Source organism: Desmodus rotundus, chromosome 2 (genome assembly GCF_022682495.2).
Source record: "Desmodus rotundus isolate HL8 chromosome 2, HLdesRot8A.1, whole genome shotgun sequence".
NCBI classification, from domain to species: Eukaryota; Metazoa; Chordata; class Mammalia; order Chiroptera; family Phyllostomidae; genus Desmodus; species Desmodus rotundus.
In genome coordinates this window covers 42703761-42731370 of record NC_071388.1, presented here as the reverse complement: position 1 = coordinate 42731370, position 27610 = coordinate 42703761, and the positions used below count along the sequence as shown (strand labels likewise).

Genomic DNA, 27610 nt, shown 5'->3' with positions numbered 1-27610 from the left:
CAGATGTGTGGGAGACGCTTCAGGGTCACCTTTTCTCAGCTAATGGCATTAACCCCTAATGTCCTAGGGTACTCACTGTGTGTAATAAATTCACTTCTCGTCTCCGCGCCTAGAATGATTCTAGCTCTGTGTTATCCTTGGGAGAATTAAGAAAATGGTCACTCAGATCATTTTGGGTAGGGCTTTATTCACTTGCAGAAGCCCCTGCTGAGAAAGGCTGGTCTAGAGCGTATGTGCAGAAGTGGAATTGCTGGGTTCAAGGACAGGCATAAGAATCTATTAGCTTTCCCCCACATCTCTTCTTTTCTTTTTCCACTGTTACAAAGTTGTAGATGGCTTATAGCTGCTCTGCTAAACATTTCATTTCCCAGTTTTCTTCTCAGTCAGATGCGACCATGTGACTAAACTGTCACCAATAGAATGTGATTAGAAATGATGTAGGCAGCTTCTTGGCTGGTGCCCGAAGACCACCTCACTCCTTCACACTCTTTTGTGGTGTCTCTGGGCCACACTGGAAGAAGAGGCGTTGTCTTGGGACACACATTAAATACACACACACTAAGGGAAACTGATGAGCAAAAAAAGGTTTCAAGTAAATTTACGATTTTCTGTTGGGCCACCTTCATACCAATCCCGGGCTGCACGCGGCCCATGGGCCGCAGGTTGGACACCCCTAGAGCAACTGCGGGAGCCAAATGTTGGACCTGACAGATCTACTGTCCCCCTGGGTCTCTGACGGACTGCAAGAAGCAGAACTGCACTGCTGATCCAGTAGACTCACCTGGAAATAAACTTCTTAACTTCAAGCTGCTGAATTTTTCTGTTTTTTAAAAAATATATTGTATTGATTATGCTATTACAGTTGTCCCATTTCCCCCCCCCTCCATTCCATCCTGCACATCCCCTCCCTCCCACATTCCCCCCCTATAGCTCATGTCCATGGGTCATACATATAAGTTCTATGGCTTCTACATTTCCTATACTATTCTTACCCTCCCCCTGTCTATTTTCTACCTACCATTTATGCTACTTATTCTCTGTACCTTTCCCCCCTTTCTCCCCCTCCCACTCCCCTGTTGATAACCCTGGATGTGATCTCCACTTCTGTGATTCTGTTCCTGTTCTAGTTGCTTGCTTAGTTTGCTTTTGTTTTTGTTTAGGTGTAGTTGTTAATAACTATGAGTTTGCTGTCCTTTTTACTGTTCATATTTTTTATCTTCTTTTTCTTAGATAAATCCCTTTAACATCTCATATGATAAGGGTTTGGTGATGATGAACTCCTTTAACTTAACCTTATCTGAGAAGCACTTTATCTGCCCTTCCATTTTAAATGAAAGCTTTGCTGGACAGAGTAATCTTGGATATAGGTCTTTGCCTTTCATGACTTTGAATAGTTCTTTCCAGCCCCTTCTTGCCTGTAAGCTCTCTTTGGAGAAATCAGCTGACAGTCTTATGGGCATTCCTTTGTAGGTAACTGTGTCCTTTTCTCTTGCTGCTTCTAAGATTCTCTCCTTATCTTTAATCTTAGCAAATGTAATTATGATGTGCCTTGGTGTGTTCCTCCTTGGGTCCAGCTTCTTTGGGACTCTCTGAGCTTCCTGGACTTCCTGGAAGTCTATTTCCTTTGCCAGATGAGGGAAGTTCTCCTTCATTATTTGTTCAAATAAGTTTTCAATTTTTTTGCTCTTCCTCTTCTCCTTCTGGCACCCCTATAACTTGGATGTTGGAACATTTAAAGATGTCCTGGAGGTTCCTAAGCCTCTCTTCACTTTTTTGAATTCTTCTTTCTTCATTCTTTTCTAGTTGGATGTTTCTTTCTTCCTTCTGGTCCACACCGTTGATTTGAGTTCCAGTTTCCTTCCCATCACTATTGGTTTCCTGTACATTTTCCTTTGTTTCTCTTAGCATAGCCTTCATTTTTTCATCTAATTTGTGACCAAATTCAACCAATTCTGTGAGCTTCCTGATTACCAGTGTTTTGAACTGTGCATCTGATAGGTTGGCTATCTCTTCGTTGCTTAGTTGTATTATTTCTGGAGCTTTGATCTATTCTTCCATTTGGGCCTTATTTATTTTTTTTGTCTTGGCGCACCTGTTATACGTAACAGGGGCGGAGCCTTAGGTGTTCACAAGGGCAGGGTAACGCTGGTCGCTGCCCTATGACGCTGTATGTGGGGGAGGGGCCGAGAGGGAGTAATGGTGCTTGCTCCACTCTCTACCAGTTTTCAGTCACTCCCTCCACTACCCACAATCAAATTGGGCCCCTCTGGTGCTGATTCCCGAGTGGGTGGGCTTGTGCACACTCTAGGCCCCCGTGGGTCTCTCCAACAAACTCTCCTGTGAGGCTGGGAGTTTCTCCTGTTGCCGCCTCAACCCCCACGGGTGTTTTCAATCAGAGGTTTGAGGCTTTATTTCCCCATGCTGGAACTCTGGGTTGTGAGGTTTGTCACCCGGTCCACCAGCTGCTGCCTCGCTGGCCAGCTGCAGCCTTGCCCACCCCGCTGCACAATCCGCCACCTCGTTGGGTCCACCAGCCACTGCCTTGCTGAGAGTCCTCTCCGCCCCAGCTGCCTGTCTCTGCCCCTCCTACCGGTCTGGGTGAATGTCTCTTCTTTATCTCTTTGGTTGTTGGACTTCCATACAGTTCGATTTTCTGTCAGTTCTGGTTGTTTTTTGTTTTAAATTGTTGTTGTCCTTCTTTTGGTTCTGTGAGGAGGCAAGATGTGTCTACCTATGCCTCCATCTTGGCCGGAAGTCAGAATTTTTCTTTTTGAAATCCTTACCACATAGGTGCCTTGACTTGGAATTGAACCCTCAACCTTTTGGTTACAGGGATGATGCTCCAACCAACTGAGCCACCCAGCCAGGGCAAGCCACTTAATTTTAGGGATCTACTTGAGGCCTAACAATACAGGCCATTTCCAAGGTTCCATCAATTGAACTCTACCAGCAATGTGTGAAATAACTCGTGTTCTGTCCATGCAGATCCTTGACAACACTTGGTGTTGTCAGATTTTCACGTTTCCCCATAATGTAAAGTGGGCATAAAATGGCATCTCATTGCTATTTTAATTTCCATTTCCCTGGTTTTTAGTGAGATTGGGTGTCTTTTCAAACATATTCAAGTGGCTTCTCTGGTTTTCTGTGAACAGTTTGTCTACATCATTTGCTTATTTTCCTATTGGATTATTGAGTTATAGAAATTATTTGTGTTTTATATTTAAATACTTTATCAGTTATAACTTGTGCTTTATATAGTATCTTATACAAAAGGTTAAATTTTAATATAGTAAAATGTTACCAATCTTACCTTTCTTACTTGTTTTTATATCTTTTTTAAGAAGTTCTCTATTCTCAAGTTCACAAAGATATTTCACCTTTTCTTCTAATTGTCTCAAAGTTTTTACTTTCAGCCCTGACCGGTGTGGCTCAGTTGGTTGGGTGTCATCTCGCAAAGAGAAAGGGTGCTGGTGGTTTCTGGTCAAGGCACATATCTAGGATGCAGGTTCCAGAAGGAAGAGTGCGGGAGGCAACCGATCCATGTTTCTCTCTCACATCAATGTTTCTCTCCCTCTCTTTCTCCCTCCCTTTCCTCCCTCTTTCTTTCTTAAAAAAAAAAAAAAAAAAAAAAGCTTTTTCTTTCATAGTTAGGTCTTTGATCTACCTGAAATAGATTTTTCTGGTGGTATGTATAAAGCAGTAAACCATGAGTTTTAAAATATATATAGATAAGCAATATCCCAGCATTATTTATGGAATCTTCTTCCTTTCTCTACTGACTTGTAGTTTTTTTTCTGTTACAGATCAAGTTTACATATATGTGTGAGTCTGTTTCTCGGATCTTTGTTCTAGTGCACTGGTTTATCAATTCAGTTTTGTGCAAGAGCACTGTACTAATTACTTTTGCTTTATGACACATTAGTGTTGTCACATTATCTGGTTGTATAAAGGTGGAAAAGTCACTTTACCTTCTTTTATTTTTTAAATCTCTGAAATGGATACTCATAGTACCTACACATAGGATTGTTATAGAGATTAAAAGAAACAAGAACTGTATGTAAGCACCAGATGCCGGGTAGGTAGACACTCAACAGAGTAGTTGTGTTATGATCATGTTGAAGGTACAGACGAAACACACACCCCCCAAAAAAAAGAGATAAAGGGAACCTCAGATTCATTTGTAAAAAGATAGGGATGAGTTGGCGTACCGTTTCTAAGGCTCTTGCCATTCTATAAACTGTGATCGTAGCATTTCTATCTAGAAACCTGGCGGCACACACCATGGGGTAAAAGTACGAAAGGTGATATCAGAATGCAGGGTGGCTTCTTAAACAACCAGTCATAACAGATAAGATTGGGAACTGGCTGGCGACAAGGACATAGAAGCTACAGTGACCTTCACGGTGCTTAGGGTCATAAACGGCCGCACGCTGTCAGGATCTCCCTGCCTACCAACACTGGGCTGCCGGACCACACAGCGCTACTGTCAACCCTCCCGGCCACCCAAGCGCGGTTTCAGAGAAGACTGCAGACAGGATCGCAGAAGTACTGAGAAGGATGGTGCAGAGCTAGGAACGCGGTGGAAAGGAGCAGCCAGCACCTCCCCCAGGGCTGCTACGGTGCTGCTGGGAAATAGAGTCTTTTGCCGCATGTTCAGCCTCGCGCTCCTGGAAGGAGGACTACAATTCCCTTCAGTCTTGGGGATTCTTTGTGCAGCACGCCTGCGCAGTCTGGCGGCCAATGCCGCTATAAAGGCTTGTTTTGCTACGGAGCTGGTGCTCGCGAGCGTGGTCGAGTGGCCAGCGCGGTGGTCCAGGACCTGGGGCACAGGTAGGTAGCAGGTACTACCGCATCTCGTCCTTCCCCCTCGGTTGTCACTTGGATCACCCCAGTGTATTTGCTCTGGAGGCGGCGGGCTGTGATCGGTATACAAGCAGTTCGGGGAAAGCCAGAGACCTGAAAAAAGGGCCTGGCCTTCGTCTTGTCTCCCGCCGCCCCCTCCTTGGGACGCAATCCCTGAGGGCTGGTGGTGAGGTACTGGCCTGGGAAGGCAGGTAGGGTGGGATGAGTGGTCAAGGGTGCTGGCTACATTCCCGGATGCGGCCACCAGGGGGTGCTGCGCCCGCGGCTCGTGGGTGTGGGTCCCTATCGCTTGCCAGGCCCCTACTGGCCATGGGAACGCCCTAGGGTCCGAGGCATCCCAGGCGAAGTTGCACTGAGAGAAGCCCCCATCCTTACGGCTGTGGGGAGGGCAGCATGGGACACTCCAGCTGAAGCCGCACACCGGAGACTGAGCTGCCAGCGACCTGAGAAGCCGTCCTCTTGGAGTTTTTTTTTGCAAAAGGGTAAATGGAGGTTTGTGATTTAAGCACGCACAGCAAACCCTGGGCAGAGCCCAGAATGGAACCCAGATTTCTTGACTGTCATTGCCCTTTCCATTTCCACCTCACAGAGCTGCATGATGCTTTGTATTTATGACACAAGGGTCATTTGGTTTATGCACAGACGTGGGGAGGTAGCACAGGAATGACTGGCAAAGTTTCAGGTTTTGAAGGAGGAGATGGGCAGGGAGATGTGTAGGTTAGGCTGGGGTCTCCAGCATGAGTAAGTGAAAGGTGCAGAGGGTTGGAAATACAAGTATATTGGAGGAGGGGGATTAATAGGAATCCTCCTTTCAGCCTCTGGTCGGGTCCTCTTATGCAGCTTCAGGGTGTGGAACCAGATTCCTGAGATGTTGGAAATCCAAGTTATGAAGGTGTTTTGGAAACACCAGTCTGGCTAATTAAAGTTCTTAGTCCTGTGCAAACCCCCTCACCCCATGCAGTTTCATCTGCTTCATTGTACCCTTGTATCACTGGAAGGAGGGTCTTGATTTCATAAAAAAGGCAGCTGACCAAGTGGCCCCAACTCTTAATTTTTAGTCTGGCACCTCTTTGGGGTTCTTCCACTTTGGTTGTTCTGCTAGTGCCATCCCACAGCTCTGGCTCAATCTCGAACAAAAATTCCTTTCCTTTCTTCCTCTCCCTTAATAACTAAAGCAAGTTAGTATTTTAAAGAGACTTTAACACAACTTTAAGGGAGAATGGAAGAAAGGAAGTAAATACCAGTAGTATTTAAACCGATAAGAGCAGATACTACTACACTTGATCTTGACCAAAAGGCCACACCAATAGTATTTAAAAGTAGTTTAGCCCATGGCTTCTTGGTCTTTGGCTGAGATCAAGTGTAGTATCTGTTCTTACCAGTTTAAAAATAGTTTAGCCTAGTGATTCTTCCTTAGTTGCCTTCGGATTGGGGCCTTGTTTCTTTCCCAGACCTGTCAGCCTTCCTTGCCTGTGGCTGGCCTCGATGTGGAATGCTCTGTCTTACATCGCTGATACACAGCGGATGGGATCACCTGTGTGTTCAAGGCCAGGAGATAGTAACTGGGTGCCCCTCTAAGCCCTGCCCGCTCTCTTGGCTGTGCCTCTTTCCCCAGGAAATTAAAGAGGCAAGAGTGTTAGAGGTGTTGGGAAACTGCTCCCCACATCATTCACACGTAGGGTAACTTGAGATGAAGTGAAGGAAAGAATCTGTGGTTATCATGAGTTCTTAGACAATCGAGGTGACCTCCGTGTTCCTCATGATATGGCATTTGATATTATAAATGAGTTCCTTGGGCCTCCCCCCCTTTCAGACTCCCTCCCCTCCTCCTGCCTCTTCTCAAAGTAGGGCTAATCTTTTCAATTAGCTAGGCTTGGGAACCTTTGGAGGTGAAGGTTGGACTTCTGTGACCCCTCTAACAAGAATAATTAATTACTCTTACCTGCAGCTGCATGCAGACGCAGGGAGCGCTGGCAGGTGCCAGGTCTGTTTACAGTTCAGGCTTGTGGAGGTCTCCATGATGTGATAGCTGTGTTCTTGGTTGTCAGCTGGTGTTCTTTAGGGTGGAATTTGTCATTGGACAAGGTGACTGGTTTTTTTGGTTTGTTTAAAGGTAAGTAACTTAGCAGTATCAACTCAGGGTATGCGAGTCAGACTTCTGAAAGGCAAGAAGTCAAGTTTTCTTTGTGCTGGAAACATCTGCTGGGGAGATTTGGTCCTTTTTTATTTAGAGGATTAGTAAGTTTTCTCCTTTTTTTTTCCCCCTGATACCTTAAAAAATGAATTGTAGCAGTCCGAATTTTGTCTGCAGAGTAGTGCCTTTAAATTAACAGTGATTGCTAGCTAGGAATTTATGGAATGCAAAAGGCAACATGGTAATACTTTAATTTCTAGTGAGGCTGGTATGAAAGGGATTTTCTCAGCTTGTATCTGGGAAACTTTGAACCATCTCAGAGCCGGGAAATGTTTCAGAGAGGTGTGTACGGGTTTCCTTTTTTTGAAAGTAACCGAAGTTGATACAGAATATTGATTAGAGTTGGCCAGGCAAACAGAGATTTAGAACAGGGTTTCAGGTCACACTAGGTTAGACTTCCTAGGGCAGGGTGGGGAATTTGTTTCGGTGTTTGTTGTTTAATAACAGCTTAGTTGAAATGTAATTTATAAACCATAGATATTCGGCCTTTTGAGGTATTTTGTTAGTATATTCACAGAATCGTGCAGCCATTACCACCATCTAATTTTAGAACACTTTCGTATCCCAAGGGGAATTTGTTTTTAAAGTTAAGGTATACTATTGTTTTATATGTTAGCTGTGTAACTCCATGCTGCTTTAAAATAATATCAGCTAATTCATTACCTGATTATAAAAATGCAGAGATGGGATACATCATTGGTAGAATAAGTGTTTTATAAGTTTTCATTTAGTAAAATTTAGTAGGAGGAATGATACCTATTTTAAAATTGTGGAGTTTGTAATTCTTGAAACAAACTTAAACTGTTTTCAGAAAGTTTTGTTTTTTTAAAGACCTATCCAAAGCCTCTATACATTGGGTTTGAACTTAGTTGAAGAGAGTGGGTCTCTCTACCAGTGGGTTTATTTTTGCTAACCTTTTTTTTGATTTGCTTAGCAGTGGGAGGAGATAATTCTTATTTTTATTACACTGAAATTTTTTTGGTACTTTAAAAAAACTTTTAAACATTTTTTATAGATATGAGAGTAGAAAATCTTAGTGCTTTTAGTCTTTGTCCTAATTTAAGGCACATTTGCATATTATCAAGCACAATTTAGGAAATATCTGTTCCTGATGAATTTTTAATTTCAGAAATTCTCGAGTGAAATCAGAAATCTGTGAGCCCTGGCACCTCCCTTCAGAGAAGATGAAGGATATCGACATAGGAAAGGAGTACATCATCCCCAGTCCCGGCTACAGAAGTGTGAGAGAGAGAACCAGCGCTCCCCGGCAGGACACGGACCACGAGGGCTCCAAGTACAAGAGGACCCGGCTGGTCAGTATGTCCTTTCCCAAGTGCCTTTTCTTATCTGCTTGTTGACTAGACCACGTCTTCTTTGCTCACGTCATGCATAGTTTAAAAGAAGTTTCTTTTGACTTTAGGTCACTGTTAAGAATTTATGGCCCTGGCTGGTGTGGCTCAGTGAGTTGGGCGTCATACTGCAAACTGAAAGGTCCCTGGTTCCATTCGTCATGGGACCAGTCACATGCCACAGTCAGGGCATGTGACTGGGTTGTGGGCCAGGTCCCTGGTTGGAGCCAGGTCCCTGGTTGGGGGCAACTCATCGCTGTTTCTCTCTCACATCAATGTTTCTCTCCATGTCTTTCTCCTTCCCTTCCCCTCTCTCCAAAAATAAATAAATAAAACCTTTAAAAAAAGAATTTATGGTCACTTATGAAAGAGGAGAGGTTGGCGGTCAGCCTTCCACCTGTTTCTCCCTTTGGCTTCTCTCTGCCACTTAGGCTCACGTTCGGAGCCTTCTGAAAAGGCTTTCCTGAAGAGGAGAGAACATATGGGAGGGGAGGAGGAGTGGAGCAAAGGGAATATGAACCATCACACTTCATCCATGTGCTTAAAATTTCCCCCCCCTTTGCTTCTGTTGTCTGTGTTTAACATGACTCCTTTGGAGAGAGTTATTCGGATTTCAGGTAGTACTTGAAACAATTCTAGATTGTTGTAGGGTAATCAGTGAGCTTTTCAAGTACATCCATGTAATAGTCTAGTCTCCTCCAAAGGAAATAATGAATATACATTTTAAACAGGAGGAAGTATCTTTAAGAAAAGAAATTATTCCTTTTCTTGACTTGCAAAAGTAACTAATAAGGGGAAGTGAGGGGCGACTGGGTTTAGGAAGTCAGGTTTGTGTTCGTGCATTTGTTACGTGAAACCTTGAGAAAGATGTGGTTTCTGCTGCTGCCATTAGAGTTTCATCAGCCTAACATTTGCTGCCACTCTTTGGCTGTCTTACTAATTAGCATTTTTCCAGGAATGGGCGTTTTCTGTCCCCACTGTATACTGTACAGTACTCTCCCATTCAAGCTTAACTTTGGAGAAACGGATTCAGTGTAGTTAGTGTCAAATCCTCAAAGTGCCAGTTTTGTCTCTTCTTTGTGTCCTTTTGTCTAGACTGCGGGGGAGAGAGAGAAACATTGATGTGAGAGAGAAACATCGATCCGTTGCCTCCTGACAACTGAGGCACACCACCAGGGCAAGGAGGGGTTTTTTCTTTTAACTTTTTTATGTTGAGGTAACTGTAGACCCACATGCAGTTGTAAGAAACAATACGGAGATCCATGTGCGCTTTCTCCAGCTTCCCCCTATGGTAACTCCTTGCATAACTATAGTACAGTAGTACAACGGAATATTGATGACAGTAATACAGTCTCTTCACCTGATGAAGACTTCACGAGTTTTACGTGCACTCGTGTGTGTGTATGTGTGTGTTCTATGCAGTGTTTTCTTGTGTAGATTTGTGTGAACCACCACCACAGTCAGGACAGAAAACACCGCCATCCCGGGATCTCTCCACCTCGCCCCCTGAGCTCCGGCAACCATGGTTCTGCTCTCCGTCTCTGTTTGTCATTTAAAGTATTGCATATAAGTGGGATCATACAGTGTAGACTCCTTTAAGATTGCCTTTTTCATTCAGCATTTTTCCCTTGAGATTCGTCTTATTTGTTGTGTGTATCAATATTTCTTCCCTTTGAATTGCGAGTAGCAGTCCATGTTGTGGATAAACCATAGTTTGTTGAACCCTTCACCTAGTGAAGGACGCGAGAGTTATTTCTAGTTTGTGGCTATTACAAATAAAGGTGCTCTGAATATTTCTGTGTAGGACTTTGTGTGGATAAGCTCTGTTTCTCTGGAATGCCCAGAAGCGCAGTTGCTGGGTCATATGATAAGTGTGTGTTTAGTTTCATAAGAAGCATCAATACTCTTTTCACAGGAGCTGTACAGTTTTATATTCCCACCAGTAATGGGTGATGCACCCAGTTTCTCTGCATTCCTGCCAGTTTGGGTCTTACCATTATCTTTATTTTTTAGTTGAATTTATTGGGGCTATATTGGTCCACAGAATTTCATAGGTTTCAAGTGTCCAGTTCTAGAATACACCGTCTGCACGCTGCATCCTGTGCTCTCCGTCCAAGGCCTCGTCCCCTTTCGCCAACATCTATCCTGTTACCCTCTTCCACCTGCCCCTCCCCCATAATCTTTATTTTAGCCATTCTGATAGGCATATCTGATATCTCATTGTAGTCTTAATATGTGTAACCCAATGGCTAATGAGGTTGAGCTGTTAAGGGAATTTTAAGACTTGATATTATCTTGGGAAGATTAGTTTTGAGGCAATTATGGGGGGAAAAAAACCTGTGTAGGAGAGAGAGAAAAAGATAGAGAGAGCAGTTGGGAGGCTCCTGTGCTAGCCCCTGTGAGAGAAGCCATGGGTCTGTATCCATAATAATGAGGTGGGGAGGGGAGAGATTCCGGTGCATCTCTGAAAGGGGAGGGACACATTGAGGTGCCTAGCATTGGTGGTAAGAATGAGTTTGCCTTTATGCATATTGAATTTGAAGTGCATCCAGGTAAAGTGATGAGTAGATGGATAGAGCACAGGCAAGAAGGAGAACCAGGAAAAAAATTGAGGGTCATCAGTGTGTCCATGCAGATGAAGCCTCGGAAGTGAGCGGGCTTGCCCAAGGATGGCATGTCGAGCAGGAACAGGTAGAACCCGGGGAGCTAGTGTGTGGCCCTGTGAAATCTCTGGGGACAGGTCCCCTCTCCAGTTGGTTAGAGTAGAATTGACATTAGGACCTGCAGTGGCAGCAGTAAGCTTTTCCTGTGCAGTGGAGAAGAACTGGAAATAGAGTCACTCTTGTGCCTTTTGTCCCCCAAATTATAGTCAGGCATCAGACAGCAAGTTTCCTACATGTGATCAAGCTTTATCTGGAAGAAACAGGAAGGCTAGTAACACTTCCTTAAAATTTCAGGAGGCTCATATAAATACCATTTTTATTGTCATTTCATGTTTCTTAAACTTTTAAATTTGAATCCTGGTTTGTTGTTTTTGTTTTGTTTTGTTTTTTATCATATCCTTGTACCCTCTGACCTTTTTTTTTACTTAAAATATTTCTTTCCATTAGTTTTTTTCTTTTTTCTTTTTTGCTTAGCCTTGACCTAAGCAATAAAATCGTAGGTTTATGCAACCATTTTTTATGCACATTAAAGTGAATGCGTAATTATCAAATGTTTTTTAAAAGTTTACATATCACCTAGAATGTTCTTGGATTTAGCCTAACAAAAATGAAAATTTCTTAGGTTTATTGATCTTGAACTTGTCTTACATGTTAACAGTTTGCTGATAGAGGGAACCAGCAAGGTAACAAAAAATTTCTGGTTCAGAGATGGTATAAAAAGTGGATAATTTAAGTAGTAGAGAAGCAGAATGGCTATATAAGCATATGGGTTTTTTTTAAATGTAAGCTGGTAATTGGGTAGAGGTTACAATTTCATGTCATATAATCAGAACCATCATTTGTATAGTAGTTACAGAGAGGAAATCTGGGACCAGATGTTCCAGTTGTCAAGTATACTACTATCCCTCAGAAATTAAACAAAACAAAACTACTCCAAGGAATAAAAGATAAGAATACGTCTGTGGCTCTTAACTGGAAAACAAGGTTATACTCACCACCGTTAACCTTTGAGAGGTCCAGAAGTCAGAAGCAAAGCGCCAAGGAAAAAATTCTGATTTTAAACAGGCCAGTGATTTTTTTTTTTTAATCAATCTGTAAGCAAAGTTGCGAAGTGCACGGTTTGCCGAGTTCTTGGTATGGTGGCCATATCTTTCGTTTGAAATACCTTTTAGGGAAAATTGCTCTAATCAGCCACATCTTCAAGTATTTGTATCACATCTGTTTAGAAATAATAAAGGTAAAAATAACTCATTTTACACCTACCTTTGTTTAGGACTATTTAGTTAATGCTGTGACCACACAATTTCATGCTTAGCCGACATCCGTTCATCCTGAAGTGCTAATAGGGGTGCACTCTGTGCTGTTAGTTCTTTGACCTGAGTAGTAATGTTGGCTGGCCTTAGGCTGGTGTAATTTCAGCGAACATGAAGATTTATGTCTAGACCACTCCTTTACACCAGGGTAGCTGAGGCAGGGCTCTCCAGGCACAGCTGCTTTTCTTACCACTGCGCGCGGATGTCAGCATATGTGGACCACATGACTCCACGAGCCCTGGTTTGTCTATTTCTTTATTTTAAGATGTGATGCTTATCCATTTTTTTTTAATTCAGTGAACATTTGATCACTCTGCAAGATGCATGCACAGCACGGGATGAAGTGGGTCTGCTGCAGATAAAGATAAATCGATGCTGGGCCAGCCTGCCCTCCAACAGAAGCTTCAACTCAGAGACATGTGCATAGATTACTGTGATGCTATGGAAATTAATGAGAAGGAGAGAGTGCTTTAGTCTTTGAAATCGGAGGACTTCAGGAGGTAGCAGTTGATTGGAGACTTGAGGAATAGGTAGAACTTGGAGAAAGGAGGAACATGCCTAGCAGAAGAGAGTTGTGGATAGGGCCAGCGAGGGCCTGGTTGGCTTTAAGCATAAAGTGTGAAGTCGTAGATGTAGAGGAATAGGTTGGCGAGTTTCAGATGGTGTGTGTGTTCTTGAATAATAGGACAAGGAGTTTGGATTTTAGTTGCTTTAAATTAAAATTTAAGCAAAAGCAAGCCAAAACTATTCAATGCTTTGTCAACCTTTTTTATTGTGTAGTTGTTTTCTTACTGCTCCCAAACCTGAGCTTAGGGTGACTTGATTTTCATTAGCACGTCAAATCTGGAAAAGGAGGAAGAATGGAAAATAGCAGAAGTCAACTAAAGTTCATGTGCCCATATGATTGCTTTCTCTGTTTTTTCTTTCTTTTTTTAAAATAATTTTTATTGTTATTCAATTACAGTTATATGCCTTTTCTCCCCATCCCTCCACCCCACCCCAGCTGAACCCACCTCCCTCCCCCACCTCCACTCTCCCCCTTGATTTTGTCCATGTGTCCTTTATAGTAGTTCCTGTAATCCCCTCTTCCCACTGTCCCCACCCCACTACCCCCTGGCTATTGTTAGATTGTTCTTAACTTCAATGTCTCTGGTTATACTTTGTTTGCTTTTTTCTTCTATTGCTTATGTTCCAGCTAAAGGTGAGATCATATGGTATTTGTCCCTCACCGCCTGGCTTATTTCACTTAGCATAATGCTCTCCAGTTCCATCCATGCTGCTTTCTCTCTTTTTTCCCCCCCTCCACTTCAAAGTGTGCTGTTGGTGGAATTTTCTTTCTACTAAGTTAGAATGTTCTGCCTCCAGGCAAGGTAACAAAGCATACATTCACAAAGTCCCGTGACCTTAACTTAGCATTTCCTTTAATTTCATATGAAGCTGACCCTTTACCCTGGGCTGAAGTTTTATAACTAGTGAGTTGAAATATTTTGAAGTTATATCCTAGAGGTCAGGATGTGGATCTAATCTCTTAATTACCAGGAAATATGATTCTAAGGTATATTGTTATGTAAGAATTAGGATCTCATTATAGAAACTGCAAAATGTAGAATATTATAGAAAAAATAAATCACCATTATCCCCTCAACCCAGAGACATAATTGTTATGAATTAGTCTTGTTTAGTGCCTTACACTTTCAGAGAGTTTGACTCTGAAAGCTTTTCTTTAGGGACGAGAAAAAAAGGGTGTGTGGATTTGTCTATGCCCTTGTGTTTTCAGAGTCAAGAACATTACCTGTGAGTCTACTTAAGAGAAGGACAGGATGAAGGGGGTTAGTGCTTACAGTCTCTGCGTTATTTTTCTCCTGACTGGTACACGGTGACTCAGCACATTTTCTGGACAGTGACAGGATGAGTAAGAACACCTGCTTTTTTTTGTTTTGGCCCTCCCCCCTCCCCCCCATCCATAAAGTGGCCCTCCCTCCCCTCCCCCCCCCATCCATAAAGCTTTATAGAGCTTGGAATGCGTATGCGTATGATAAGGGTATCTGGCTTGGTGCCAGGTGTTGGTCTCCAATAGCAGTCCAGAGCTCCCTGGTGGAGATGACAACAGTGCTGCTATTGGTGCAGAGCCCAAGTGGCTCTGCTGCATGGTGACTGAACCGACAGCTCATGGGTCTCCTGAGGCTGGCCTTGATCATGAGCTCTTTTACGCCATCTGCAGCAGGGCTGCTGCTGTTTTCCTAGGAAATGCTGCTTCAGGGAAGTCAGTATAGCCTTTTGGCATGCGTTAAAGGAGCTTTCTGTTAAAAAGGAAAAAAAAAGATATTGGAACTAGCTTCCTGTTTTTTTAAGCAGTTTTAAATACTTCAATCTTTATGTTGTTAAGATAGAAAACTTGGAAGCTACAAATGGCTAATGAAAACTTTTTCAATGAAATCTTGGTTCTGCTTTTAGGTAGCCTTCTGCAAATTCTTTTTAATGGCTCACTCTCTCTTAATCAAAAATGAAAAGGTCAATGCCAGAACAGGCAACTAGGCCTGCAGAAGGTGTTGCAATGGTTAAATCTGTTAATATCAAAATTACAGACAAATGTGAAGTTAATTGGCCACAATGAAGTTCACTGATTAATAGGATTGAGCTTGTACTCCCTTCCCTCCCCACCCCCTTTTTAGGGAGTTAGCCTATTTGTATAGTTAGATATTATATATGTTTAAATTACTTAAGATTATTTTTTGAATTAGCTGTTCAAAGTTCCTCTTAACTCTATTACAGCAGGCGAAGACTTCTATTTGCTAAAGCACATATGGTGTGGAGCAGTCACTTAGTTTTCTTAAATGTTGTATTCTCACAGAGGAAGAATAGCCAGACTGCCCAAGTCGGCACCTTTGTGTTTTCTTCGCACCATTGTCAGCAGTTCCAGCCTGTTCTGCAGTCGGAGGGTCACGTCACGCAACCACCGATGTCTTACGAGAAGCATTTAGCGGGGGCACATGTGTGGTACTAGGCCCTGAAGGGAGTTTTATTTATACATTTCATTTTGGTGTTTTGTTTTTCAAGCCAAAGCCTGGAAATCTTAAGCGATTTTGTCGAATGGAAAAGACAGTATTCTACTATCTAAATCAATGGTTCTCAGCCCAGGCTGCATTTTTTGAAGAACCTTTTGAAAAATAATGATGCAAGGCCCGATCTCAGACCCATTAAACCGGTCTCTGGGGTAGCGCTCAGGCATCAGTGTTGTTTTAAAGCTCCCCTGGCGACTCTGCTGTGTAGCCCGCACTGAGGATCTCCGCCCTAGATCTCATGGGTTGAAGTCTCGGCTATCCTGTTGAACAGTGGGGCTCCAAGTGTTTCCTATAAGGTTTTTCCCCCCTGTGGTTCATGTTCAGTGTAATCCTTTGAAACCTGATCATTGCAATAATAAAGTTAATCTCACACCCCAATGTAATAGGAACTTCGAATAAGTTCCTTGGGAGTTAGCTTATTTATGAAAATAAGGAGCCTCCAATTCCTGCTGATTATGGAGTAATTGTAGGTTATGGACTGTGGGAAAACACCTGTTTTTTACCCTGGTGGTGATGTGCACTTTGATCCATTGGTTTATTAGTAGCTGATCCTCAGCACGAGGCAACACAGCACAGGTAGAGATGAGCAAACTGGTAGTTACAGATGAGATGTGTAAGTTAATTCATAGCTGCTGAGCTGTAGGGCTGAGGTTCCCAGTTCTCTGACTGAAGAGCAGGCTCTTTCTACTCTGTTCTGCTTCCTCCCCATGAAGATTTCATTGTAGCATTTGGCTGTCCCTCCTGACTGCAGTGGCCACCATTTGGATGTTCTTAAGTGAGGAGCTTGAGATGATCAGGATAATGGAAATAACCTGTTGGGGCACAGGTGCGATGAGAATTGAAAGAGGAAATGTCCTTGGTAGGTTTCCTTGACTTGGGGGTAGGGGAGATGGGAAAGCCTGGTGTCAGCTGCTATTGGGAGGACTTCATCTTTTTAAATTTTGTTAATTTAAAAGAAAATTTTAATTTCTTCTGAATTTAGTTTTTAATATTTCGAGTGTCTTGAAACCTGTATCTAAAATTGCACAACAGTTCCCCTTAAAAATATGTTGCCCGAGGTGACTGGGACATATAGAGAAGCTTTTACCTAGGCCAGAAGGGTTGAGAAGAGGAGGCTGCCCGTTCTGTGTTTGTGTTCAGGTCTTGTGAACTAAGGAGAGGGGAGGGAAAGCATGCTGTTGGGTATTCTGATCGCACCTCGGAGACTGCTGTCTTTGTGGGGCGTACCAGACAGGAGTCATAGTGCAGCCTTTAAATCCCCAGAAGCTGGGAGGCACCTCTGGGTTGCCCATTGCTGTCTGCCATCTCTGCGTTCACAAGAGCTTGGCTGAATCCTCAGTCCCCAGGCTCAGGAAGGCTACCTTGCTGTTGTCCCGCTGTCAGGAAGGGATTGCTCAGCCTGGAGAATGATTTCTGGCCCCTGTAGCTTGTCCCAGGGGCCTCCACGCAGGGGGAAAGCCCGTGGTTGCCCTGTCAGCAGACATTCTGCTCTGGCAGCCTGTGAAAATGAGATGGGACAAACCAGATAAGCGGTGTCCCTGCAGTGTGGTAAGTGTGCGAAATCATCACAGCCACGGGCATGGTGGTGTTAGTGCACATAGAGCAGGGAACGTCTCTTGTGCAAGCATCTCTGTTTGCTTATGGATCCAATGTTCCTTGTTTCCTTTACCAGAGGGGCAGGTATGTGACTGTGTTTCCCTGACCTTTGTTTGAACCCTAGCTGAACCCGAATTTCATTGTTGCCTTTTAGCTCTCCAGTGTTCCAACCCTGCCACATCTGCATTACCTGGGTAGGAATAAAAATGTTCAGTGTCTCCTAGTCGTGTAGTCCTTGGGAAGATATAAATAGCAATAGGATTTCCTTGTTTAATGTTTTCTCAACTCCTGGATCAAGCAGCATTTCCCCCTTGGACAGAACCAACTGCTTCGGACGCCTGTCCCTGTGGCCATGTCATCTGGCCATGAGAGGCTTTCAGTCTGTATGTAGCGCGAGAAATGGGGCCCCTCATCCCTTCTCAGGAGGGTCTGTAAAAAGTTACTTCTAAAGAGGACTTAAAGCATCATAACATAAAAAATGGGCCTCATAAAATACATCCACCTAGATCAGTGTGCATGAAGTACTGGCTTAGCTGTTCAGCTATCTAGGGCTGCCTTAGCATGGCTGACATTTGGGACCAGATACCTCTTTATTTTGGGGTGCTGTCCTGGGCATTGCAGGATGTTCAGCAGCATTGCTGGCCTCAACCTACTAGATACTAGTAGTGACAAGTAAAATGTCTTCAAACGTTGCCGAATGTGCCCCGAGCAAGCAAAATCACCCTCACTTGGCAACTCCTGGGCTACACTGTCCAGTACTGGAGCCACAAGCCACATGTTGCTGCTATTGAGCGTTTGAAACGTGGCCAGTCCAAATTGGATGTGCTGTGTATATAGAGTACACATCAGATTTCCCCTGGTGATCCTGTTGTGAGCCAGCCAGGCTTAGTACCAAAAAAGAAAAAAAAGAGTGTAAAATAGCTCATTAATAAGTTTTTACTGATTACATGTTAAAAAGATAAAAGATTTTTTGTATGCTGGATTAAATATATTATTAAAGTTAATTTCACCTGTATCATCTTCTTAATGTGGCTGCTAGAAAAATTTAAGTGACATTTGTGGCTTACATTATATTTTTGTGGGACAGCACTAAGCTGTAGTTTAACCATTAATTTTGTATTAGGCATTTAGTTCCTAGTAAACCACTTGATTTAAATTGTATTTTTTTTCCTTAGGAAAAATTTCCTTCATACAGTAGAGTTATGGAGACAGAGAACTTAAAATGTTACATGTTACCAGTTTGTTCTCTGCTAATAGCATATTAAAAATTGGTGCAGCGTTCAGATAATGTATGTTTGTCTGACTTTTTTCTTCTTCACTTATTAGATTGTATCTCTATTTTTATTAAGGTATATATGGTTATATTCTTAAATAATATATTTCTTGGTTGGTGACATTGAATTTAGAAGTTGAAAGAGAAGCTTTTGAACCATTTAGTAGATTATTCTGGGTTTTGATCTTTTAGAAACATTATAATATGAACGATCCCTGGAGGAGCTCCTGCCGAGGGGCAGGCGTAGGTAGAAACGTTTTGCTCCTTCCCACAACCAAAAGAGGGATAACAACCAATTTAAAAACAATAAATAACCAGAAATTCCAGAAAATCAAACTGCATGGAACTCTGACAACCAAGGAGTTAAAGAAACATTCATCCAGACCGGTAGGTAGGGTGGAGATGGGATGAGGCGGGGCTGGCTGAACAGGAATCTAAAGACTCAAAACCTCTAGCTGTAAAATACTACAGGGTTGCAATGGCGGGAGACACTCCCAGTCTCACAGGAGAGTTTGTTGGAAAGTGGGGCTATAGCAGAGCAAGCAAGTGGCATTGTTCCCTCTCTGACCCCTCCCGGACAGACAGCGCCACAATGCAGCAAAGAGGGTTGCCCCACCCTGGCAAATACATAAGGCCCCACCCCCTACAATATTACAAGTGTGCCGAGACAAAGAAATATGGCTCAAATGAAAGAACAGATCAAAACTCCAGGAAAAGAGCTAAGTGATGAGGACAACCTATCTGATGCAGAGTTCAAAACCTTGGTAATCAGGATGCTCACAGAATTGATTGAGGTGGGTCACAAAAGGAGTGCTACACAAAACGAAATAAAGCAAAATATACAGGGAGCCAACAGTGAAAGGAAGGAAACCAGGACTCAAATCAATGATTTAGAACAAAAAGAAGAAAGAAACATCGAACTGGAACAGAATGAAGAAGCAAGAATTCAAAAAAATGAAGAGAGGCTTAGGAACCTCTGGGACAACTTTAAACATTCCAACATCTGAATCACAGGGGTGTCAGAAGGAGAAGAGGAAGGGCAAGAAACTGAAAACTTACTTGAACAAATAATGAAGGAAAACTTCCCCAATCTGCTGAAGGAAATAGACTTCCAGGAAGTCCAGGAAGCCCAGAGAGTCCCAAAGAAGTTGGACCCAAGGAAGCACATGCTAAGGCACATCATCATTACATTATCCAAGATTAAAGATAAGGAGAGAATCTTAAAAGCAGTAAGAGGAAAGGACACAGTCACCTACAAAGGAGTTCCCATAAGACTGTCAGCTAATTTCTCAAAAGAAACCTTGCAGGCAAGAAGGGGCTGGAAAGAAGTATTCCAAGTCATGAAAGGTAAGGACCTACATCCAAGATTACTCTATCCAGCAAAGCTGTCATTTAGAATGGAAGGGCAGATAAAGTGCTTCCCAGATAAGGTCAAGTTAAAGGAGTTCATCATCACCCAGCCCTTATTATATGAAATGTTAGAGGGACTTACCTAAGAAATAGAAGATCAAAAACTATGAACAGTAAAGTGACAACAAACTCACAACTGTCAGTTACTGAACCTAAAAAACAAAAACAAACTAAGCAAACAACTAGAACAGGAACAAAATTGGAGAATGGAGATCACATGGAGGGTTATCCACAGGGAGGGGGAGGTGAGAGAATGGGGGAGAAGGTACAGGGAATAAGAAGCATAAATGGTAGGTACAAAATAGACGGGGGGAGGTTAAGAATAGTGTAGGAGAGAGAAGCCAAAGAACTTACATGTACGACCCATGGACATGAACTAAGGGAAGGGGGAAGTCTGGAAGGAAGGGTGGAGGAGGGATAAAGGAGAGAAAAAAATTAGACAACTGTAATAGCATAATCAATAAAATATAGTAAAAGAAAAGGAAATATTAAGTGTAACCAGAGTGAAGACAGTGATTTTAAGGTGTGGGGTCTGTTTCTTTCCTTCTGCCTCCCCAGCACCCAGAGCAGTGCCTGGTACGGAGCCCTCAATAAATACTTGCTGGATGATGGGTTATAAAATCATGTCTTTTTCAGAAAAACTATTCAAAATATATTAGTTACCTGGTCACTACTTTAACTTTATTTCCTTTCCCCTTAATGCTAATTTCATTATGCAAAAAGTATTCCTCTTCCTATTTAAACCCATCCATTTTACCTTTAATAGTTTCTAGCTTTGGGGGAAAATAGAGGCGATCTCCCTTCCATAACTGGACTGATTACGCCATTTAATTTTCTCTATCCCATTTATTTTATGATTTTTATGTAACTTGGGGGTCACAATTCCAGATGGACTTATGTACAGTGTGAAACCTGGATATCAATTAATTCCTCACCAATCTGGTATTATTGGTTCCCCAAAATATTCTCTGACTCCTCTTTTTCTACCTTGTCATGTTATTCTTCTGCAAAAAGTGTAAAGGATTTGCTTTTTTTAATTATATGTAACATAGGCACAATTTTTTAAAGCTGATAAATTTTTATTTGAAGAATTTCACATGTTCTGACTCCTTCCACTGCCTTAGTTCCTTTCAAGTTTGAGTTTTAATCCCTTTTTAAAATAATTTTTGCTAAAATAGTCATGTTAGTCAGTCCACAATTCTTTTAGTTGAGTTTCTTTGGTCTCTGCTTGAATATGGATATCCTTCAAAAATTCCTCCCCTATAGTCCTTAGGACCCAACTTCTTCAAACAGTTTACTTCAGAGCCACGGTTAGGGTCGGAGTAGATGGATCTACCTGGTTTCTCAGTTTCAGACACCCTCTCATCACGTGTGAGTTCAGATCATATTTACTCCTAAGTTATCGCATCCTAGAGTAGTACAGCTCTTCGAGGACATACAAATACCTGTGATAAAACAAATTTGACTATTCGGTATTTCATAGCTTTAGCAGCTCTAGTTCTAGTTAGGTGTGTAGTTCCTCCCCACAGATGTAACGCATGGTTCTGTGACTAAGGGAAGGAACATGTTTAATCTGCGAGGTGTTTCCAACGATGTAGGTCTACAGAAAACCCCCCATCAGGGTAGACCTTGACTAACCTGTCATGTTATTTACACCTTTCTATAGTAAGCCCTTATAGCTTGAATATATTAAATCTTCTCTCTTGGTTCATACCCGTTTTTAATTCATTCAACCTTAGAATGTTGATACCTCACTTTACAGACTGTTTATGTGGTAGGAGAAATTTATTTTTACCTTTAGACAGGCACCCTTTATCCCCCCTGGCATGCTTGCCAAGCTAAGCTTTTTTAGGAAGTCTAGCAAGGAAGAGAAATGAGGCATCCAACCAAATAGTTGCAAGTATGAGACATCTGTGTAGTTACTGATAGGGGAGTATAAACTTGCTTTTATCTTATGTTTAAATACCAGTCTGTAATGTATCTTTTTTAGCATCTGCTTGTCTTCGGTTTAAAAACAATCAGGAAGTGCATTTTTGCAATTGAGTAGAAATAGTTTATTTACATGTTCCAGTCACCTACTTGTGACTTTGACTTTGGAAACTGTTTGCTTATCATGAAGTTAGGAGAGTCAAGAGTTAAGAGAGTTGTAGGGGTTTTTTTTAAATTATTTTTTACAAAAGTTTATTCTTAAATGTATAACGGGCTCCAAGACAACACTTCATTCTAGCTATAGGTGGCAAGAGATGTTAGGACAGGGACTGCAGGCGTTAAAACAGGAATGGAATGAAGGATTGTCACGGCCCCAGGCACAAGGAACAGCTCACTTTTTGCCAGATTTCTTAATTCCACCATGGCCAGAGGGCCCTTCCCTGTGGCCTTCGCTTTTAGCTCCTCAAGTTCTTCTGCTCCTCTTTTTGCTTCTGCTTGAATGCCTTATCTAGTCCATCTCCTTGGCCTGCTTCTTGGGCTGTTTTCAGGGGCAGCTTCTTCACACCTTCGTGGCCAGACAGGGCGTCTCCTGCCCCTTCCCCGGACCCTGCCACCGGAAGCTAGAGAGTTGTAGTTTATTTCAATCTGGTAGTCACCTTGGGGAAGAGAAGAGAGCTGTCTAAAAGGGTACATATGAGGTCATTGTGTACAGTCATGATTTATTTGCTTATTTTTTTTCTTTTAAAGACTCCTAACATTATGATTAGGAGCCTCAGCTGTGGAGCCTGGATTCAAATCCCTGCTGCTATCTAACTTCTCTGTGCCTCAGTTTTCTCAGCTGTAAGATGGGGGGAAATGATAGTACCTGCCTCGTAGGGTTGTTATGAGGGTTGAGTTAGTATTTGTAGAGCACGGGTGGCAAACACAAGGCCCACGGGCTGAATCCGGCCCTCCACCTTGTTTTATCCACCCAGCACCTTGTTTCTACCCAGTGGCAGCGCCGAGCTCTCGCTTAACTGTTAAGGAGTAGTTACATGTATACAGTCCTAAAATTGTATCCGGCCCTTTGAAGGCAACCATGAGGCTGATGTGGCCCCCAGTGAAAATGAGTTTGACACCCTTGTGGCAGAGCATTTAAAACAATACCTGGCACATGGTGAATGTCATGTTAGTTTGTTACAAATTAATTTGCACACACTTTCCTGTCACCTTTAGTAAGCAGTTTGCCTTCACAGATACGTGAGTCATGACCTGGCTGTGAACGAGGCAGAATGCCCTAGCTTCCTCCATTTCTTGGTAATGTCCCAGCGTAGGTGAGGGAAAAGCAACCTCGGGTCAACCACGTAGAACTCAAAGTACTAAAGCTGATAGCAGTTCTCTTAAGCAATTATACTGGAGTATGTGAGCAAACTGGATAAATGTCTAATTGCTAGGAACTACATTCTTTAATTCTATAATCCCACCAATGGAATTTATCCTAAATAATCCAGAAGGAGAAAAATAAACTATAATTGTTTATTATGCTATTAATAAGCAAAACAGTGGATAATCTAAACAGAAGTGGAATGGTTAAAAAGATCTCCTCAGTGGTGTATCATGCAGCATTAAGTGACAATAATGCAGATAGTGAAGTGACGCTAAGGTATTATAGTTGACATTGAATAATAGGTGCCAAGCTCTGTGGTAGGGGCCAGGGATGCGAAAAAGAGTGAGGCAGCCTGCCCTCCAGGAGCTCTTACCAGAAGCATCCCGCTGTAGGGTAGAGGTGCGGGGAAAACATAAGAGGAAGGACATAAATTCCCTGACCTTCAAAGAGTCTGGGAAAACTAAAAGAAAGGGGAAATAGTTGAGATAGGCCATAAGGATATCAGATGGATAAATCGGGGTACTATATGGTTTATTTATATCAAATGTTTATTATATGCCCCATACTTTGCTAAGCACTTTTCTTTACATTTTATTTTCCAGTTACCATTTGCATTCAGTATTATTTTGTATTAGTTTCAGGTGTGTAGCATAGTGGTTAGTCAGATCATCATGTGCTTTACGAAGTGTCCCCCTCATACTGTCATTACCTACCTGGCATCATGCATAGTTACTACAGTGTTATTGACTGTATTCCCAGTGCTGAACTTTACATCCCCGTGACCATTTTGTAACCACCAATTTGTACTTCTCAGTCCCCTCACCTCTTCACCCAGTCTAGGTGCACTCAGCACACATGGAGGGTATGCTTCTCCCCTTCAGCAACCATCGGTCTGTTCTCTGTGTTTGTAAGTCTGTTTTAATTTTGTCTGTTTATTTTGTTCTTTAGATTCTACATATAAGTGAAATCATATGGCATTTGTCTTTCTCTGTCTGACTTAGTATAATACTCTCTAAGCCCATCCATGCAGTCACAAATGGTAAGATTTCATTTGTTCTTTTTTGTGGCTGAGTAGTATTCCACCGTGTGTGTATACCACAGCTTTTTTATCCACTCATCTGTTGATGGGCACTTGGGCTGTTTCTAGATCTTGGCTATTGTAAATAGTTCTGCAGTGAACATAGGGGTGCTTATATTCTTTGAAATTAGCTTTTTAGATTTCCTTGAATGTATACCCAGAAGTGGAATTGCTGGGTCATAAGGCAATTCCATTTTTAATTTTTTGAGGTAATTCCATACTGTTTTCCATAGTGGCTGCACCAGTCTGCATTCCCACCAACAGTGCACAAGGGTTCTGTTTTCTCTGCTTCCTCCCAGCGCTTGTTTGAGGATTTATTAATGAATGATGGCCATTCTGACTGGTGTGAGGTGATATCTCATTGTGGTTTTAATTTGAATTTCTTTGACAATTAGTGACATTTAGCATCTTTTCATATATCTTGGCCATCTGTATGTCCTCTTTGGAGAAGTGTCTATTCAGGTCCTCTGCCCATTTTTTAATTGGGTTGTTTGGGTTTTTTGGTGTTGAGTTGTATGAGTTCTTTATAAATTTTGAATATTAACCCCTTATCTGATGTATGTATCGTTGGAGAATATGTTCTCCCTCTCAGAAGGCTGTATTTTCATTTTGTGATGGTTGCCTTTGCTGTACAAAAACTTTTTACTTCGATATAGTCCCATTTGTTTATTTTTTCTTTTGTTTCCCTTGTCTGAGGAGATATATCAGAAAAAATATTGCTAAGAGGAATGTCCGAGATTTTACTGCCTGTGTTTTCTTTTAGGAGTTTCATGGTTTCAAGTCTTAGATTTAAGTGTTTTTTCCATTTTTAGTTTATTCTTGTACATGGTATAAGAAGGTGGTCTAGTTTTATTTTTTTGCATGTATCTGTCCAGTTTTTCCAACACTATGTATTGAACAGACGGTATTTACCCCACTGTATGTTCTTGACTCCTTTGTCATCATTAATTGACCATACAGGTATGGGTTTATTTCTGGGCTCTGTTCTCTTCCACCAATCTACATGTTTGTTTTTATGCCAGTACCATGCTGTTTTGATTACTCTGGCCTTGTAATATAGTTTGATATCAGGTAGCATGATAGATCCAACTTTGTTCTTCTTTTTCAAGATTGCTTTGGCTATTTGGGGTCTTCTCTGGATCCATAGAAATTTTTGGATTATTTGTTTTGGTCCTGTGAACTGTGCCTTTGGTATCTTGATAGGAATAACATTGAATCTATAGATTGCTTTGGGTACTATAGACATTTTAATGATGTTAATTCTTCCTATCCATGAGCACAGTACATGCTTCCATTTATTTGTATCCTTTTTGGTTTCTTTCTTCAGTATTTTCCAAGTACATGTCTTTTACCTCCTCGGTTAAATTTATTCCTAGGTATTTTATTTTTTTGATTCAATTGTAAATGGGATTGTTTTCTTAGTTTCCCTTTCTGATAGTTCATTATTGGTTTATAAAAATGCAACCAATTTCTGAATATTTATTTTGTATCCTGCTACTTTACTGAATTCATTTATCAGTTCTGGTAGTTTTGGGGTGGCATCTTTAGGGTTCTATACGGTATCATGTCACCTGCAAGTAAGGACAGTTTTACTTCTTCCTTTCCACTTTGGATGCCTTTTATTTTTTCTTCTTGTCTGAGTGCTGTGTCTGGGACTTCCTGTACTATGTTGTATAAGAGTGAAAGTGGACATTCTTGTCTTGTTCTGATGTTAAGGGAAATGCTTTTAGTTTTTTTCCTGTTGAGTATGATGTTATCTGTGGGTTTGTCATATATGGCCTTTACTGTGTTGAAGTATGTTTCCTCTATTCCCATTTTGCCAAGAGTTTTTATCATAAATGGGTGCTGGATTCTATCAAAAGCTTTTCTGCATCTATTGATATGATCATACAATGTTTATCCTTTGTTTTATATGGTATATCACCTTAATTGATTTGCAGACATTGTACCAACCTTGCATCCTAGGAATGAATCCCACTTGATCATGGTATATGATCTTTTTAATGTATAGCTGAATTTGGTTTGCTAGTATTGTGTTAGGGATTTTTGCATCTTTGTTCATCAGGGATATTGGCCTATAATTTCTTTTCTTTGTAGTGTCTATCTGGTTCTGGAATTAGGATAATGCTGATCTCATAAAATGAGCTTGGGAGTCTTTACTCCTCTTGAATTTTTTTGGAGTGGTTTGAGAAGGATAGGTGTTGATTCTTTGATGTTTGGAAAAATTATCCGTGAAGCTAGTAAGTCTAGGACTTCTGTTTGTAGGGTGTTTTTTGATTACTGCTTTGATTTCATTAGTTGTAATCAGTCTGTTCAAATTTTCTGTTTCTTTCTTGATTAAGATTTAGAAGATTGTATGTTTTCAGGATTTATCCATTTCTTCTAGATTGTCCAATTTGTTGGGATATAGTTATTCATAGTGTTTTCTTATAATCCCTTGTTGTGTCGTATAATTTTCTTATAATTTCCGTGGTGTCAGTTGTTACTTCTCTTTCATTTCTGATTTTATTTATTTGAGTTTTCTTTTTTTCTTGGTGAGTCTGGGTTAAACTGTACCAGTCTTGTTTATCTTTTCAAAGAGCCAACTCTTGGCTTCACTGATCTTTTGTATTGCTTTTTTAGACTCTTATTTTGTTTATTTCTGCTCTTTATTATTTCTTTCCTTTAACTCACTTTGTGCTTCGCTGTTCTTTTTCTAGTTCCTTTAGGTGTAATGTTAGATTGTTTATTTGAGATTTTTCTTCTTTCTTGAGGTAAGCCTGTAATGCTATGAATTTTCTTCTTCAGCTGCTTTCCTGGTCTCCCATAGATTTTGTGTTGTTGTCATTTTCATTTGTCTCAAGCTATATTTTGATTTTTTCCCCTTGTATCTCATTGTTAATCCATTCTTCGTGTAGTAACATGTTAGTTGTCCTCCATGTGTTTGTGTGTTTTCAGTTTTTATGTTGTAATTGATTTCTCGTGTCATAACATTGTGGTCAGAGAAGATGCTTGATATGATTTCAATCTTTTTAAATTTATTGAGCCTTGTTTTGTATCCTACATGTGGTCTATTCTAGAGAATGTTCCTTGTGCCCTTGAAAAGAATGTGTATTCTGCTGCTTTGGGATGAAATGCTCTGAAGATAGAAATTAAATCCATCTGGTCTAATGCTTCATGTAAGGCTTTGTGATTTTCTGTCTGGAAGATCTACCCATTGATGTCAACAGGATGTTAAAACCCCCTACTGTGCCTGTATTACTGTCGCTCTCTCCTTTTATGTTTATCAAGATTTGTTTTATATATTTACGTGCTACTCTGTTGGGTCCATAAATGTTTACAAGAGTTATATCCTTGTGCTCGCCATTGTTGCTCAGCTGGTTGGAGTGTCGTTCTGTGCACCAAAAGGCTGGAGGTTCGATTCCCAGTCAGGGTGCATACCTAGGTTGCTGGTTTGCTCCCCAGAACGGCACATATGGGAGGCAGACAATTGATATTTTTCTCTCTTTCCTTTCCTTCTTTCTCTGTAGAGCAA

The 27610-nt window shown here is 41.5% G+C and overlaps 1 protein-coding gene, 1 non-coding gene and 1 pseudogene across 5 annotated transcripts in view; 2 read left to right on the top strand and 1 right to left on the bottom strand.

Moving 5' to 3' along the window:
• The first annotated feature begins 4401 nt into the window (after positions 1–4401).
• ABCC5 (ATP binding cassette subfamily C member 5) overlaps positions 4402–27610 on the top strand; it is an 86995-nt gene continuing 63786 nt past the window's right edge. The window contains exons 1-2 of one of the 4 annotated variants that reach the window (XM_045198615.2): positions 4402–4830; positions 8187–8370. In XM_045198615.2, the coding sequence (XP_045054550.2) occupies positions 8242–8370 (129 nt within the window). In that variant the 5' untranslated portion in view covers positions 4402–4830; positions 8187–8241. Of the gene's footprint in view, positions 4831–6798; positions 6977–8186; positions 8371–16047; positions 16304–27610 lie in introns of those variants that run through there. The other 3 variants (XM_024564067.4, XM_045198614.2, XM_053918140.2) reach the window with 3 other exon arrangements.
• Positions 6195–6401, top strand: LOC112309644 (U2 spliceosomal RNA; annotated as a pseudogene).
• Positions 21227–21357, bottom strand: LOC112309553 (small nucleolar RNA SNORA18). The gene has a single exon (XR_002975271.1). It is a non-coding gene; the product is annotated as a small nucleolar RNA SNORA18 (small nucleolar RNA).